General features: G+C 43.2%; 1 protein-coding gene across 3 annotated transcripts in view; it reads left to right on the top strand.

The window, feature by feature from the left end:
- Positions 1 to 18,917, top strand: part of adgrl1a (adhesion G protein-coupled receptor L1a) — a 286,520-nt gene that overhangs the window by 195,433 nt on the left and 72,170 nt on the right. For all 3 annotated transcript variants that reach the window (XM_058050254.1, XM_058050252.1, XM_058050253.1), the window contains exons 8-9: positions 12,886 to 13,099; positions 15,286 to 15,395. In XM_058050254.1, the coding sequence (XP_057906237.1) occupies positions 12,886 to 13,099; positions 15,286 to 15,395 (324 nt within the window). The remainder of the gene's footprint in view (positions 1 to 12,885; positions 13,100 to 15,285; positions 15,396 to 18,917) is intronic.

Here is an 18,917-nt window from a genome sequence, read left to right as displayed (position 1 = left end):
CCACCGCACCCCCCCTCGTCTCCTAAATCTCCCCCCCGCTGAGGCTTTTTTTTTATTGCATAATTAGGCGGCAGAGCTAGCAATGAAGCGCTTTGACAGTATGAGCACGTCCCGTCTCGCCTCGCTCCTCAAGTGTGTGTTGTGCGTGTGTGTTGTGTGTGTGTGTGTGTGTTGCCGGGCGTCTCAGTGGCTGTCTTAATCTCCCCGCTATGCCTGCTAGTTCCCCCTACAGCAGAGTTTGTCAACAAGCAAGAGTTCCCGAGGTCGAAGCTGGATGAGTTTTTTTTTTTTTGTTTGCCTGCAAGACTTTTGAGAGGGAATTTTTGCAAATGTGCATTGCAACCAGGGTGTGTTTATTCCTTGTCCACCGTGGCCGAATTCTCCTGTGAATGATGTAATGTTGTGGACAGCATTGTAATTCATGAATCCATAACAGTAATAGCATAATCACGCTTCGGTACATTGCACAGTTTTTAAGGTCACGGTTTGGTACAGTACAAGAACAAAATGCTAAACTTTTAATTGTCTTTAACTCATTCGATCGCAGCCATGTTTGATAATTCAAACCCCTTCAGTAGCGTCCGTTTTAGACAATTTTGACTGATTTCTACCATTTTCCATTCTTTAGTAATCAGCAGTAGAACATAGGCAAGTTTCAGGAAAATGTCAGTTCCCAACTAAACATCACTTTGTCAGCTTAACTCAACTTAACTCGTTCAATGCCGGCCATTTTTGGTGAATTTGACTGATATTTCAAGGCACTGGACTGCACAGCAGACGAGTGGTTAGCATGCAGGCCTCACAGCTAGGAGACCGGAGTTCAATTCCACCCTTGGCCATTTCTGTGTGGAGTTTGCATGTTCTCCCCGTGTATGCGTGGGTTTTCTACGGGTACTCCGGTTTCCTCCCACATTCCAAAAACATGCTAGGTTAATTGGCGACTCCAAATTGTCCATAGGTATGAATGTGAGTGTGAATGGTTGTTTGTCTATATGTGCCCTGTGATTGGCTGGCCTCCAGTCCAGGATGTACCTCGCCTCTCACCTGACGACAGCTGGGATAGACTCCAGCAACTCCCCTCGACCCTTGTGAGGATAAGCGGTAGAAAATGAATGAATATTTAAGCATTATTAGAGCCCTCTGGACATGAAATAACACCCCTATATTGACTTTTAAACTCTTATTACCCAAATTTGTAAACAAAGGAAATAAAACCTTATAGGGGCTGCACGGTGTACGAGTGGTTAGCGCACAGGCTTCACAAATAGGAGACCCTAGTTCAATTCCACCCTCGGCCATCTCTGTGTGGAGTTTACATGTTCTCCCTGTGGGTTTTCTCCGGGTACTCCGGTTTCCTCCCACATTCCAAAAACATGCTAGGTTAATTGGTGACTCCAAATTGTCCATAGGTATGAATGTGAGTGTGAATGGTTGTTTGTCTATATGTGCCCTGTGATTGGCTGGCGACCAGTCCAGGGTGTACCCCGCCTCTCGCCTGAAGACAGCTGGGATAGGCTCCAGCACCCGCCACGACCCTCGTGAGGATAAGCGGTAGAAAATGAATGAATGAACACCATGAACTATTCTATATAAATTTATATCTAAAGTTTCCCTACAATGTTGAATATGTACATACATCCAAAAAAGAGCCATCCAGAGTACTGATCAAATCCACTTCTGTCACCTTGTGGTTGTTTTTATGGCTTAAAGCTACAGTAGCGACTTTTTAATGTGACTATTAGTGTGCAGTTGCGTCATCACCTCCACATAACAATCGTAGAAGTACGTCTTTGGTATTGAATCAGTGTAGCTGCAGGCACACGGTGTATTCCTCGCTTGATTGTGTTCTTCCGCCGTGTGTGCTGTAACTAATTCTCATGCGAATCTCATATTTATGGGATGAAATTAAGTTTTTAATTAATTTATGGGCGCATGGTGATACATTGTAAACCGAGGGCCCGTATAGATACTGCCATAAATACGGAGGTAGAGGTAGACTTCTTAGCTCCTGCTTAATGATTTATGTAATCATTTGCACAGTTCTTTGTCTCACCAAGGTGGATAAGTGGTAGATAATCAATGAATATTTAAGCATTATTAGAGCCCTCTAGACATAAAATAACACCCCTATATTGACTTTTAAACTCTTAATACCCAAAATTTGTAAACAAAAGGAAATTACCTTTTAGGAGCTGCACGGTGCACGAGTGGTTAGCGCACAGGCTTCACAAATAGGAGACCCGAGTTCAATTCCACTTTCGGCCATCTCTGTGTGGAGTTACCATTTTCTCCCCTGTGCATGCGTGGGTTTTCTCCGGGTACTCCGGTTTCCTCCCACATTCCAAAAACATGCTAGGTTAATTGGCGACTCCAAATTGTCCATAGGTATGAATGTGAGTGTGAATGGTTGTTTGTCTATATGTGCCCTGTGATTGGCTGGCGACCAGTCCAGGGTGTACCCTGCCTCTCGCCTGACGACAGCTGGGATAGGCTCCAGCACCCCTGCGACCCTTGTGTGCATAAGCAGTAGAAAATGAATGAATATTTAAGCATTATTAGAGCCCTATAGACATGAAATAACACCCCTATATTGACTTTTAAACTCTTATTACCCAAATTTGTAAACAAAAGGAAATAAAACCTTTTCGGGGCTGCACGATGTGCGAGTGGTTAGCGCACAGGCTTCACAAATAGGAGACCCGAGTTCAATTCCACTTTCGGCCATCTCTGTGTGGAGTTAGCATTTTCTCCCCGTGCATGCGTGGGTTTTCTCCGGGTACTCTGGTTTCCTCCCACATTCCAAAAACATGCTAGGTTAATTGGCGGCTCCAAATTGTCCATAGGTATGAATGTGAGTGTGAATGGTTGTTTGTCGATATGTGCCCTGTGATTGGCTGCATGGCGACCAGTCCAGGGTGTACCCCGTCTCTCGCCCCGAAGTCAGCTGGGATAGGCTCCAGCACCCCTGCGACCCTTGTGTGGATAAGTAGTAGAAAATAAATGAATATTTAAGCATTATTAGAGCCCTATAGACATGAAATAACACCCCTATATTGAACTCTTTTTACCCAAATTTGTAAACAAAAGGAAATAAAACCTTTTAGGGGCTGCACGGTGTAGGAGTGGTTAGCACACAGGCTTCACAAATAGGAGACCCAAGTTCATTTCCACCCTGGGCCATCTCTGTGTGGATTTAGAGGTAGAGGTAGACTTCTTAGCTCCTGCTTAATGATTTATGTAATAATTTGCACAGTTCTTTGTCTCACCAAGGTCCAACATGGGCATCGAACCAGGTACTTTAATTCACATGCATTATTCCAGCTTCACCAAGGCCGTTTTGCTCGCAGCCTCATGTTCGTCCTTTGTCGGTTTGGTCTCAGGATGTCACGGCGTCACAGCTACTCCTCAGCATGAAGCCTGCAACGGATGTGACAGTCTTACCCGCATCGCCTCGACAAGGCCACGCTCCAACGATTCATTAGGCTAACTCCGAGTCGCTAAGTGAGTCGCTAAAATGTAGCGCTAAGCTGATGAATCGCCGGATAAATTGCCAGGGGATGCGTCTCGCTTTTTTTTTGCGGAGAGATCTCTATCACTGATCAGTAGCCCCCCCCCCCCCGCTCTTCTTCTCCTCCCCGTGGGACTGTGAGTTGTTTTTCTTTGCAAGCCTGGGGGTCACTTTAAGGACAAAAGGGATGAAGAGGAAGCAGGACTTTCTGGAATTAGCTTGGCGTGAGTGTTCTCTGGCACTCTGCTTGAGTGCAATGCTAATGAGCAGAATTAAGAGATAACTGCTGGAGCTGACAGGAGGGCCAAGAGGGGCTCGTCACATTTCAGACCCCAAGAAAGTCAACCAGCCAGCCTAACAAGTTGGCTCCACAAGTAACACAGGACGTCCTGTGGAGACTCAACTTAGCAACTTCCTGTGTTATTAGGCAACTTTGTGGACACCTATTGCCTAGATGTGTTATTAGAGATGTTTCCGAGGCTCTGCACAAGTCGTCACACATGTCAAAACCACACCACCACTTCGGTCAGATCCGCTTGGAAAAACTTTGACAAATCCCAAAGACGAAGCTTGCGAGCCTTCAAAAAGTCAAAAAATCTGACAAGTCTGCATTGCACACGGCCGGGAAAAACTTCCAGACGGCATGTGAATTTGAAATGATGATGTCAATGATACTTTTATGCTAGCGGTAACTCATTTCTGTTTAAATGTGCTCTATCGTTTCGTCATTTCAATGTGCCTCATTTAATTTTACATACACTATATTCAATAGATTCATTCATTCATTCATTTTCTATTGCTTATCCTCACGAGAAAGTGTGGGAAAGATCTAGAAAGGTTATAGTGCAGGTTATTGTGTGTAGCTGCTCTATAGGAGTCCACAACTCAATATAAAGGGTCGGAAAATCAACATAATAGGTTCCTTTCATTCATTCATTCATTTTCTACCGCTTATCCTCACAAGGGTCGTAGGGGGGATGCTGGAGCCTATCCCAGCTGTCTTTGTGAGAAAGGTGGGGTAGAAGATCTAGAAAGGTTGTTGTGCAGGTTATTGTGTGGAGCTGCTCTATAGGAGTCCACAACTCAATATAAAGCGTCGGAAAATCAGTATAATAGGTTCCTTTCATTCATTAATTTATTTTCTACCTCTTATCCTCACAAGAGTCGCGGGGGAATGCTGGAGCCTATCCCAGCTGTCTTTGTGAGAAAGATCTAGAAAGGTTATTGTGCAGGTTATTGTGTGTAGCTGCTCTATAGGAGTCCACAACTCAATATAAAGGGTCGGAAAATCAACATAATAGGTTCCTTTCATTCATTCATTCATTTTCTACCGCTTATCCTCACAAGGGTCGCAGGGGGAATGCTGGAGCCTATCCCAGCTGTCTTTGTGAGAAAGGTGGGGTAGAAGATCTATAAAGGTTATTGTGTGTAGCTGTTCTATAGGAGTCCACAATTCAATATAAAGGGTCGGAAAATCAGTATAATAGGTTCCTTTCATTCATTAATTTATTTTCTACCTCTTATCCTCACGAGGGTCGCAGGGGGTGCTGGAGCCTATCCCCGCTGTCTTCGGGCGAGAGGCGGGGTACACCCTAGACTGGTCGCCAGCCAATCACAGGGCACGTATAGACAAACAACCATTCACACTCACATTCATTTGGAGTCGCCAATTAACCTAGCATGTTTTTGGAATGTGGGAGGAAACCGGAGTACCCGGAGAAAACCCACGCATGCAAGGGGAGAACATGCAAACTCCACACAGAGAGATGGCCGAGTGTGGGATTGAACTCGGGTCTTCTCGCTGTGAGGCCTGTGTGCTAACCACTCGGCCCAGAGCCTTGAAATATCAGTCAAATTCACCAAAAATGGCTGGCATTGAACGAGTTAAGTTGAGTTAACCTGACAAAGTGATGTTTAGAGTAGGGCAGTTGTTTAGATATTTGAGTTGATGCTTGAAATGTATATATTTTTTTTGTTGGGAACTAATATTTTCCTGAAACTTACTTCTACTGCTGATTACTAAAGAATGGAAAATGGTAGAAATCAGTCAAAATTGTCTAAAACGGACGCTACTGAAGGGGTTGAATTTTCAAACATGGCTGTGATTGAATGAGTTAACCCTAACCACTCGACCACCGTGCAGCCCTATTCAATGCATTATTACAGTTAATCCCTGGTGTACACCCACGTTACATCATAACATAAATAAGTATTTGTGAACACCCACGGTGGATTAAAAAACAAAGTCATGCATCCAAGGTAAATTAATTCTCGATATCGTAGTACATGTTGTATTAATTAACAATAACTAAGTAATGTTGAATATTTGTATTACATAACTAATAATTGTAAAAATAAATATCCTTATTACATCCACGGTTGATTCAAACAGTATAAAAATGCCAGAGGTACAACAAAAGCATGTGATTAAACGCGGTGTAAATATAGTACATTAGAAGGGCATGTTTTAAGTGCATACATTTCACATTTGTATTATTTACTTGTTGTGTGTGTGTGGGGGGGGGGGGGGGGCGGTTATGACATAAAAGTCCATCTAAAGAGAGTAATGATGGAAGGCTGCTTAGAAGGTTTAAGGACACATCTTTTGTGTGTCACGCTCAAAGACGAGCTTAAAAGTTCTCGTCTCCATTCAATCTTGTCTCAGGTGGAAGAGCGTCCCTCAATAGAGCGGCTGCAGAGAATTGGAATTGATGGAAAAGAACCAGAGTGCGGGGAGAAAAAAAAAAGAAAGAAAAAAATGCTTCTTGTCAGCCTCGGTCCAAACATCCATTCACCCTCAGGCTTTAATTACTGTGCAAGGATAATGATTCAAATCCAATCAGCTCTCTTGCTCTTAATTTGTAGCTTCCATTATGAAGGCAAGCACTTCAGCTCCTCACAAGTAACACCGAGCCCTCGTCGACTCGACCACGCCCAGGAAAATCAGCGCATATTATGTGCAACGTTCAAACCCTATTTAACACATGCTTGTTCTTTTGATTTACCCCGGGTGTCTTTTTTTTGTTTGTTTAATTCACTGTGGGTTCAGCAATAAGTAAATAATAAAAATATTCAATATTACTTTGAAGGGGGTCACCAATAAGTCATTTAGACAAATATTGCACAGTGGACGAGTGGTTAACACGGCCATGTCTGTGTAGAGTTTGCATGTTCTCCCCGTGCATGCGTGGGTTTTCTCCGGGTACTCCGGTTTCCTCCCACATTCCAAAAACATGCTAGGTTAATTGGCGACTCCAAATTGTCCATAGGTATGAATGTGAGTGTGAATGGTTGTTTGTCTATAGCACCCCGCCGACCCTTGTGAGGATAAGCGGTAGAAAATGAATGAATATTTAAGCACTATTAGAGCCCTCTAAACATTAAATAACACCCCTATATTGACTTTTAAACTCTTATTACCCACATTTGTAGGAAATAAAACCTTTTAGAGGCTGCACGGTGTAGGAGTGGTTAGCACACATGCTTCACAAATAGGAGACCCAAGTTCAATTCCACTTTCGGCCATCTCTGTGTGGAGTTTGCATGTTCTCCCTGTGCATGCGTGGGTTTTCTCCGGGTACTCCGGTTTCCTCCCACATTCCAAAAACATGCTAGGTTAATTGTCCATAGGTGTGAATGGTTGTTTGTCTATATGTGCCCTGTGATTGGCTGGCGACCAGTTCAGGGTGTACCCCGCCTCTCGCACGACCGTACTGGTACTGGTATTTAACTATACTTCCAGTATAGTATAAGTTATATTATAGTTTAACCATTGCCCTAGTTTTTTATTCATTGTGGGTGTATAAAATAAAATATTAACATTACTTTCAGTAATTGTGTATTATTTAAAGGAACATGCACATTTAATGTACCATACAGTATTTGCCAGTCTGTCTGTGTTTGCATACACAAGAAGATGAGTCAAAAATCCGCCATTTATGCATATGGCTCCTGCTGAGGAGGACACTTTGTCATCCGGTTGTTGTGACATGCACAACTCAGTGTTTGTGTGTGTGTGTACGTATGTGCGTGTGTGTGCGCGCGCTGGCAGAGTCGACCCTGAGAGCGTAATGGATTCCTGCACAGCGAAGGACAATCGTAGCTCATGGCCAGTCCAAGCTCATCCTCTGCTCAGCTCAGCTCAGCTCCATTCCAGCTAGGCCTGAAGCCATCTGGATGATACACACACACACACAGACACACTTTGGACTCTTCATGTAAGCATGTCATTCAAAACTTTCAGCCAGCTAACTCTTCCTTTCAGCTCCGTGGTCTCGGTATGAGGTTCTGATGGTCGTCCAGCTGCTGTGTACTTTCACTGCAGGCTAGTTAAGAGAACAAGGAGGCCACAGTGTAATCCTGCTGTGACATCGCCACGCCACGTGTGCACACGTAACCGAGCGCGTGTCGCAAGGTGTTTGCTTTGTTATTTTTTTTGCATATGTGTGTGTGTGTGTGTTGGCTAGCCTCGCCTGCTGTTTGCATCTCTGCGGCTTTAATTAGTATGCGCTTTTGCATCTAGGTCTTTGTGAGCCCAGGCGCTCTCATGCTGGCAAAGCAGAAAAGATGTGAGGTGTTCGAGTCAGTCAGCCCTGATGGAGTTAGTTACAACGACTGCATTTAGAAATATGAACAAGTCAATTGGCAGTGAATCATGTAGCACACCGCTGCAGGATGACTGACATCCATATTGACCCACATGGGCGCCCGCCCTCGTTCACTGGAACGGGCTAGTGGATGAAACCCAAGCAGTGTCAGGGAAGTGGGGTTGATTCAGGGTGGAAATGTAAAAGCGACCCACCCTACCTCCCCGTGAAATTTGAGCTAACTCCGTTTTTTACATTTGACAGCACGCGGAGCGTCCTCCTCGACTATCAATGGTGAGTCAAAGCCGTCTGCTCCTCCAGCACAGTTGGCAGCTGCGCTTCGACCCGTTTAGCAGTCCTCCGACGCCGCGCTCCAGCTCACAGAGGATTCAGTTTTTTTTTTTACCCCCCCACCCCCTTGCAGCAAGTTTTGTTAGTTCAGCACCACGGACAGCAGCTCTGACCGCTTCACTTCGGCTGGCAGGCTTAGAGAAGAAAAACTGGCTGTCCTTCAACATGGAGGACTGGACTTCCAGATTACTGATTTTTCTTTCTGTCCAATTCTGTGTCGGTGCTAGCCAGAATTTTTTTTTATGGTTACAATAATCCCTCGTTTACCGCGGCAATCCGACTATAATTAGTGAATTGTATGCAAAGTAAGATTCCTTATTTATAAATGGAACATTTTTGCAGTTAAAACAAATAAAATGGGCTTATGACCTTATAAATATGCTTTTTACAACTATTAGAGCCCTCTAGACATGACATAACACCCCTATAGTCACTTGTACACTCGTATTACCCAATATAGTAGACATGGTAATGGTAATGGTATTATTTCATTTGAACATGCATGAGATTACAATAGAATGCATCACATAATCAGTTCACAGTTCCACATGTCCAAAAGGAGTAGGAAGAAGCAAAGCTTATTAAATCCTACCCCTCCATCTGGTACTTTTACAATCAGTAACTGTTACATTTGTTCACTTCCTGCATCTCTAAGATAATTTAAGTTTTTTTGTTTTAATTTAATTTAATTTAATTTAATTTAATTTAATTTAATTTAATTTAATTTAATTTAATTTAATTTAATTTAATTTAATTTAATTTAATTTAATTTAATTTAATTTAATTTAATTTAATTTAATTTAATTTAATTTAATTTAATTTAATTTAATTTAATTTAATTAACCAGTCCAGGGTGTACTCTCGCCCGAAGACAGCTGGGATAGGCTCCAGCACATGGTAGAAAATGAATGAATGAATTTTAATTTAATTTAATTTAATTTAATTTAATTTAATTTAATTTAATTTAATTTAATTTAATTTAATTTAATTTAATTTAATTTAATTTAATTTAATTTAATTTAATTTAATTTAATTTAATTTAATTTAATTTAAAAAAAGTTTTTTATTTTATTGCTATTTATTTATTTTTGTCACGTACCCAAGTACGAGGTGATATGACCATCCAATGACATAATGGTTACCATAGTAAGTGTCAATATAGTGATATGTATAGCACATCATGACTGGTTCAAGACTCTTCATCCTTGTATTTAGCAAACATCAACTGCTTGTATTGTTTCTTGAATTGGCTCATCGTTGTGCATTGTTTGAGGGTCTTACTCAATCCATTCCATAGTTTGATTCCACATACTGAAATGCTATGGCTTTTTAACGTAGTCCTAGCATATAAGTGTTTCAAATGTAGTTCTTCCCTGAGATCATATTTCTTAGTATTGGATGACATTTGTAGGTAATTGGTTAATAAGAATAATACTCCATTTAACACGTAAATAAGACTCATGGTTGTGTGTGTTATAATACATGTGTTCCCCTAAGGGGGGTTGAGTGAGGGGCAGACATGCTTACTGTGGGTTACGTCCACAACAGTAGCCAGTCGGGATTATTGTGCCTGTTGTATAAGTATAAGTCTGTTGTTCCGGCGATCAGGTCTGGTGCTTGTGTGTCTCACCGACCATTACAACATGACTGACACCTACTAACCACTGTAGAATAGTCAATATTCTCAACATCTTTATATTTGAGTTCAATTAGCTATAGCTGTCTAGCATCTAGGCAAAAAGTATGTAACATTTGTTTTTTTTTCTTTCTTTTTTTTAAACTTGAAACAGCATGATTTTTGAAAACTGTGATATATTTGAGCTGGGAAATTGGACATGCGAAGTGTGTACTGCAAAAATGATGGTCTGTTTGACAAGAGCACTGTGTTGTTTGTTTTGAAGAAGCTACTGAAAAAACACTAGTCATAGATTCTCTATATGATGGGAGAGCTGTTCTTTTTTTTTTTTAGGTATCTGCTGCAAAAATGCAAATCAAAGATCCTCTATGTCAAGAGTTCCCTGCTATTTATAGGAATCTGCTGCAAAAAACTTTAGTTTCCCATCCAAGGGAGGCAGTGAAAGGTGTACAGTTGAAGAGACGACTGGAGAGAAGAACTCTCTCAGCACCTCTCTGGATCCATCGTTCATGCCTCTCAGCCTGGCTCACCGATTAACCCCGCGTACCCCAACCCCCCCCCCCCCCCATACACCCCCCACCCCTCCGCCCTGCTGTCTCCTGTCCACACAGAAGCTGACCACCGTGCATTGACACGCATGTCAAACAGCACACACCAGAGACAAAAGGCTAGACTGACACCTTTTTCTTCTCGCTCTCTCTCTCTCTCTCTCTCTCTCTCTCTCTCTCTCTCTCTCTCTCTCTCTTTCTCTCTCTTCTCGTATTCAGCGCTCCACTCCGAGCGATGCCGTGAAGGACGCGACTCCCACAGTGAGCTCGGGTGTAGGAGTTTGTTAACATTTGACACTCTCACAGTTTGTCTCGCGAGCGGCGCCGTGTCTTGTCGGAGTCGCTGGAAATTATTTGTCTGCCAATATATAATGTGTTGTGTCACCAATGTGACGGGGTGTGTTTGTGTGTGCGTATCCTATGAACACTGTGAATTACATTTGCGACGCAAATGGTCAAAATGCTTAGAATGTCATGATAGCATACATTCATTCATTTTCTACCGCTTATCCTCATAAGAGTCGAGGGCGTGCTGGAGCCTATCCCACCTGGTCTCTCTATGTTTCTGGATGGGCCGTGTTCGCCGGTTTTGGCCGTGGTTTTGGGTAAAACGGAGGAGTCCAAACACACTGAAAAATGAAATAAAGCAATTGGGACACTTTGAGATTTTGTAAATCTAGATATGCTCAGATTTTTTTGTGATTATGACTTTATTCCCACATTGTTTTGACTTTATCCCTGTCATATTAGGATTTTTTTTTTCCAAAAATTGCTACCTTACTGAATGTTTCTCATAATATATATATAATATATGCTCCTATATACTCCCTGCAATTATTTTTCTCATTAGAATCGGACTTTCTTTTTTTAATATTTTGACTTTATTCTGGTAAAATTACTGCTGATTTTTCAATTTCATTTTCCACATATTTCACATTTTTTCCAGTATATTATGTTCTCATAATTATGACTTTATTCCCCTAATATTATGACTTTTTTGTGACATTATATTCATTTGATCATTTTCTACTGCTTATCCTCACAAAAGTCATGGGGTCTATCCCATGTCTATCCCAGCTGACTTCGGTGCGAGAGGCGGGGTACACCCTGGACTGGTGGCCAGCCAATCACAGGGCACATATAGACAAACAACCATTCACACTCACATTCATACCTATGGACAATTTGGAGTCACCAATTAACCTAGCATGTATGTTAGCATGAGAACATGCTAACATACATGTAATACAGATATTAAAACATTATACTCACTAGCCTCATTGTACTCATTTGTAGTTATAGCACAAAATAAACTGTTTGCAACTTTCTAAATATGGTTTAAACATTATTAGAGCGGCGGCACGCAAACCTCACAGCTAGGAGACCAGCTAGGGGACATCTCTGTGTGGAGTTTGCATGTTCTCCCCGTGCATGCGTGGGTTTTCTCCGGGTACTCCGGTTTCCTCCCACATTCCAAAAACATGCTAGGTTAATTGGCGACTCCAAATTGTCCATAGGTATGAATGTGAGTGTGAATGGTTGTTTTTCTATATGTGCCCTGTGATTGGCTGGCCACCAGTCCAGGGTGTACCCCGCCTCTCGGCCAAAGACAGCTGGAATAGGCTCCAGCACCTTCCGCAACCCTCATTACGATAAGCAGTAGAAAATGAATGAATGAAACATTATTAGAGCCCTCCAGAAATGAACTAACACCCCTATAGTCAGCTTTACACTTGTATTATTCGTATATTTACATAATAAGAGTAAATAAGAGCTGTAATATTTGAACCACAAAGTCATGTCCTCCAGAGAACCGAAATTTCTATGAATGTTTTATTTTATTTTAAATCATACAGTTGTGAATTCAGATTTTTTTTTTGTAGAATGCCCTTTTCTGTTCCTTGTGCACAAAGCTGGCTCCATAAAGGCATTCTTATGTGGAAGAACAGCGTCTCAACCTTTTCAAGCACCCCCTCTCTCAGGTCCCACCCCCCCCCCCCCCTCCCCCCACAAAATGCTGAAAAGCCAGTGAAAGCTGACATTTTCACATCCCAGAAGGGTAATAGCCTTGTGTCCCGATACTTTTGTTGCTCCTACGTTCCCCTTCCATGAGGATTTGGACCTCGTCTAACACCTCATATCATATTTACAGCGCAGACGCAGTAAAGCGCCTTTTTATATGAAATAAATCAAGGTTGGTAGAGTTATCATTCATTTTTTCTTTTTTTTTCTTTTTCCGTCTTCTCCTCTCCCCAGCGCTGAGCCGGTCGATGATGCCCTTTGGCTTGATGCGGCGAGAGCTGGCGTGTGAAGGCTACCCCATCGAGCTGCGCTGTCCCGGCAGCGACGTCATCATGATCGAGACGGCCAACTACGGACGCACCGACGACAAGATCTGCGACGCCGACCCCTTTCAGATGGAGAACGTGCAGTGCTACCTACCCGATGCCGTCAAGATCATGTCACAGAGGTAAATCAGCAGTTTGAGCATTGTGTCCGTCAGCTGGGATAGACCCCAGCATACCTTTTACTTTTCAGCACCTTGGTCAGCGGTGATTGTTTTTTTTTTTTCATATAGAGGATCTTTGAATCGTAGATTATATTGTTGGCTTGCATTAACATATACCTTCTTCGTCTTAAGTACTTTATGAATTATTTTCAAAGCACCCCCCCCCCCCCCCCCAAGCCACCCCCACCCACCCTCCCCCAGGCCTATAGACTTTTCAAGACGTGGCCACAGGAAGAATTGAGTTGAAAAGCCTTGGTCCAAAAGATGGAAGGAACACAAGAGGAGGAAGTAATTTCACACTAGACTAGATCATGTGACAGCTGCACCCGAGGGGAGGGGAGGAGGGGGGGGGGGAGAGTGACGTAAGAGTGGGCGCTCTCCAGGGGGATCGTGAGTGAGAGCAATTAGAGGTGAGAGAACATGGAAGGACGACACGGCAAACACTCCTGGCCGAGTGCGGCGGGGAGAGAAAACGTTCATATGCACGCAACGGCGGCGTGGAAAAAGCACATCGCCGCATGCCTTCTCACGAAGCGCACACACACACGTAATCCAGCTCTATCTCACTTTTAAGCATTTCTCCCATGTTGCCTCTTAAACCTCTGGTGCTTTCACACCATCTCGCCGTCGTGTTTCGCAGTCCTTTATTTGCGCCCCCCCCCCTCTCATTTCTCTCTTACAATCTCGCCATTTACACACACACGCACTCACACACAAGCGCTGCGCCTCCATTACATTTGTGATGGATAGCGGGGAGAGGGTTTTCATTGATCTGAGCTCAGAGGAAGCAGATGCTGAGCGCAAACACCGAGATCAGCTGCGAGGAACCCAAAGAATGCACTTGCAACAATAATACAAATATAAACATACACACACACACACACACACACACACACACAGTGATACACACTGCACATCTGCTGGAGGTGATTGATTGCCTACCCACTGGTCACGGCTTCAGGTGGCATCCAGTTCAAGAACGCTATCAACCAATCTGCTTAATAACAACTAAAAAACACTAAATTAAATACTGGTACAGTGAGATCTTTCTGTTTTCATTTATTTTCTACCGCTTATCCTCACGAGGGTCACAAGGGGTGCTGGAGCCTATCCCAGCTGTCTCCGAGCGAGAGGCGGAGGGTGGAATTAAACTCGGGTCGCCTAGCTGTGAGGCCTGCGTGCTAACCACTCGTCCGCTGTGCAGCCTGCTTAGGCGAGTTTTCATTCATTCATTAATTTTTTACCGCTTATCCTCACTGTCTTCAGGCGAGAGGGCGGGGTACACCCTGGACTAGTCGCCAGCCAATTACAGGGCACATATAGACAAACAACCATTCACACTCACATTCATACCTATGGACAATTTGGAGTCGCTAATTAGCCTAGCATGTTTTTGGAATGTGGGAGGAAACCGGAGTACCCGGAGAAAACCCACGCATGCATGGGGAGAACATGCAAACTCCACACAGATATGGTCAAGTGTGGAATTGAACTCGGGTCTCCAACGCGCTAACTACTCGTTCACCGTGCAGCCATAATACAAAGTTCATTCATTAATTTTCTATCGCTGATCTTTACGAGTGTCATGGGGGTGCTGGAGCCTATCCCAGCTGTCATCATGGGTGAGAGGCGGGGCACACCCTGGACTGGTCGCCAGCCAGCCAATCACAGGGCACATATAGACAAACAACCATTCACACTCACATTCATACCTATGGACAATTTGGAGTCACCAATTAGCCTAGCATGTTAACCTAGCACGGAGCACCCGGAGAAAACCCACGCATGCACGGGGAGAACATGCAAACTCCACACAGAGATGGCCGAGGGTGGAATCGAACTCTGTGTGGCCTGCATGCTAACCACTTGTTCGCCGTGCAGCCCATGTTTCTGTTTTGTTGACCTTATTTCTTAAGCTGGTGGCTTTAACAGATGCACTGCTGTTTTTAAGTATTTGCAGCAAAAATGTTGGTCAAAGATCCTCTGTAGTAGTAAAGATCCTCTGTATGAACAGAATTCTCTGCTGTTTTTAATGATTTCCTGCCAAAAAAAAAACAAAAACCTCACATGACAGTAATTTTCAAACTGTATCTTTGTGTTTGTTCCAAAAGGTTTTATTATTTTCTCCCCTCATTTTTGTCTGTCAGGTGTAACAACCGCACCCAGTGTGTGGTGGTGGCGGGGTCCGACGTGTTCCCAGACCCCTGCCCTGGAACCTACAAGTACTTGGAGATCCAGTATGAGTGCGTCCCTTACAGTGAGTACCCACAGCCAATCACGTTTTTTTTGCTGTTTTGTTTTTTTTACCACCACCCCCTCACACCTTTGCTGTTCCACTATCTTGCGAGACCCTTGCGAGACCCTCACACACATCTTCTCTCTCACACACACACACACACACACACATACATATATTGACACACCAGTCAAGATCTGAGCATGATTTTCACATGGACCCCCACCCCCAAAAAGCAAATGTAAGCTCTTTTTAGACATAAAGAAGGCAAGTCAAAGATCCTCTATTGCAGTCTTTTTCTACCTAAAAACTATACATTCTGCCATCTAGTGGAAAAGATGTTTAATTGTTGTGGTTGTCACTATACCGTACTATACATTGCTCCATAGATGAATGAGCAGATACATAATTTGTAGTAAATAAACAATCTTTTCTGGCCCAATTACATAATAATGAATCATTTCCCGTGGTTTCGCACTACCTTGCCGCGGCACGGTGGTTGGGAATCACACATGTGGATTGATTGTGTTGATGCTCGCACTCATCTTTATTATTAGTATTGTTATTTTCCTTCACTGTGCAGGATAACCAGGCTGGATTTGGGGTGCCATAAACGTGGGTTTTTTTTCCTTTAGGTGTACATGTGAAGCATGAAGATGCCCCCCCTCCCCAAAAAAAGGAAGAAAAAAAAAAACCCTGCTAACCTGCTTTGCTCTCTTCCATTTCCTCCTCATCATCGCCCTCTTAGTCACGCTCTCTTTCATGACCTTTCCTCCTTCCATTTCCTAGCATCCTACATATGCCCTCTAAGCTCCTGAAAGCTTCCTGTCATTCCTCCTCATTTTTGCACCCTTCTTCCATCGTTTGCCGTCTTCTCTGCTGTCTCTGCTGTTTCTTGTTCCAGGTGAAAACGTCCTCTTCTAAAAAGAAACTCAGGGACGCCCAAGTGATGCTTTTTTTTTTTCCCCCGTCTTTGCCCTTCCTCTGCTCAATGCTTTTGTGCCCGTCAGTTTACCTTGTGAGAGAATTATACAATAACCTGAGATAAGAAGTTAGCTTCACGCTACTGGTGTGTAAATCTCCTCAAGTGTTCCTCTCCAGTGTCCTCCGTCCCTCACAGAAGATGTGTCTCTATTTGGTGTAACCCACTTGCCTACACTGGCTTTGTAGTTATGCTATGCTGCATTCAAGAGCACTTGGAAGTAGGAAATGACTATATGACTATAAATGATATTTATATCGTGCCTAGGGGTTGTGGTGAAAATGCTTAGGAAGACGTGCTAGTGTATGTCTAATATAAATATCCTCATTAAGCCAATACTCACTCACTTATGGCCAATTAGTTGCTAAAGCCCACTCGTGCCCCAGCAAATATTTTTTTTTCAACCAATCTTGCTCAAATTTTACACACATGTGCTCAACAGGCCCCTAAAGATGTGTTCCAAATTTGGTGGTGATTTGACTAAGTAGACTTATGTTACAGTGGGTGTTTTGTAGAGCTGTGTGGGAAATTTATTGCGAATCACACGCAATGTTTATTCATTCATTCATTTTCTACCGCTTATCCTCACAAGGGTTTTGGGGGTGCTGGAGCCTATCCCAGCTGTCTTCGGGCGAGAGGCGGGGTATACCCCGGACTGGTCGCCAAGTTGTACCACTTCCACACTGAATAATAGGCCATAGTAAACCACAAAACATTAATTCATTCACTTTCTACCGCATATCCTCACGAGGGTCTCGGGGGTGCTGGAGCCTATCCCAGCTGTCATCATGGGTGACAGGCAGGGTACACCCTGGACTGGTCGCCATGCAGCCAATCACAGGGCACATACGTATAGACAAACAACCATTCACACTCACATTCATACCTATGGACAATTTGGAGTCGCCAATTAACCTAGCATGTTTTTGGAATGTGGGAGGAAACCGGAGTACCCGGAGAAAACCCACGCATGCACGGGGAGAACATGCAAACTCCACACAGAGATGCCCGAGGGCGGAATTTAACTCGGGTCTCCTAGATGTGAGGCCTGTGCGCTAACCACTCGTCTGCCGTGCAGCCCATGTTTCTGTTTTGTTGACCTTATTTCTTAAGCTGGTGGCTTTAAAAGGTGCACTCTGCTGTTTTTAAGTATTTGCAGCAAAAATGTTGGTCAAAGATCCTCTGTAGTAGTAAAGATCCTCTGTATGAACAGAATTCTCTGCTGTTTTTAATGATTTCCTGCCAAAAAAAAAAAACAACTCCCATGACAGTAATTTTCAAACTGTATCTTTGTGTTTATTACAAAAGGGTTGCTTACTTCCCCCTCATTTTTGTCTGTCAGGTGTAACAACCGCACCCAGTGTGTGGCGGGGTTACACCCTGGACTGGTCGCCAGCCAATCGCAGGGCACATATAGACAAACAACCATTCACACTCACATTCATACCTATGGACAATTTGGAGTCGCCAATTAACCTAGCATGTTTTTGGAGAACATGCAAACTCTACACAGAGATGGCCGAGGCTGGAATTGAACTCCGGTTTCCTAGTTGCGAGGCCTGTGTGCTAACCACTTACCACCGTTCAGCCCTTTATGTTGTTTAACAACACCAAAATAATAGCGTGGGCAACATGGCAAATTTTCATCCTTAGTTCAGGAGTAGAAGAGGTACCTTACAAAAACAAATTTATACATTTATGGCCCTAAATCGGTAACTTCGGTAACTTTCCCGGCTCAGTGTTGAAAAAATTATCTGTTGAAAAAAATTTGCTACTGAAGCTCAAATTAACATTTTATGGCTGTAAATGTAATGTTAATACCGCATTGGTGGGTTACACTGTGGTTTTCCACCACCATGTGCTTCTGGTTATGATATAAAGCACGCCTAATGCTCGCCAATAATGCGGTGATGTTTTTCAAGCTGCATCTCCTCCAAAGAGGTCATGGAAACATGCCTCCTTGTTGTACTTGGCATCTTCCTCTTTGTGCATGCTCACCTTGTCCTTGTCCCTTCTGGCTGTACTGTGCTGCTGCTGCTGCTTCTATTGCCATAAAGCAATCAAGCGGATAATTAAATAGCTGCTGACTTGCATTTTTTTACTGAAAAAAAAAGAAAAGTAAAACTTTGTTGATTGAATCTAGAGAACTGTGTGGTTTAGAAAATTGGTAGCTGATCCTACTGTGATGAAAAAGTCTTACTAGATTGAGAAAGAAGGGTCAAAATGCAAGTCAAAGATTCTCTATATGACAAGAGCACTCTGCTTTAAAGAGCCTCTATATGACAGACGTGTTCTGCTTCGACTGCAAAGCCCGACTGCAAAAGAACACAAGTCAAAGATCCTCTATGTGACAGGAGTGCTTTGCTGTTTTTAAAGCCCAACTGAAAAAAAACACGAGTCAGAGATCCTTAATATGACAGGAGTGCTCTGCTGGTTTTGTTTTTAAAGCCAGACTGCAAAAAAAAGAAAAACACGAGTCAAAGATCCTCTATAGGACAGGACTGCTATGCTGTTTTTAGAGCCTAACTGCAGAAAAAAAAAGCACAAGTCAAAGATCCTCT

Source organism: Doryrhamphus excisus, chromosome 15 (assembly GCF_030265055.1).
Source record: "Doryrhamphus excisus isolate RoL2022-K1 chromosome 15, RoL_Dexc_1.0, whole genome shotgun sequence".
Lineage (NCBI taxonomy): Eukaryota > Metazoa > Chordata > Actinopteri > Syngnathiformes > Syngnathidae > Doryrhamphus > Doryrhamphus excisus.
Note: the sequence above shows the minus strand (reverse complement) of the source record. Positions and strands in the feature narration are given on the sequence as shown.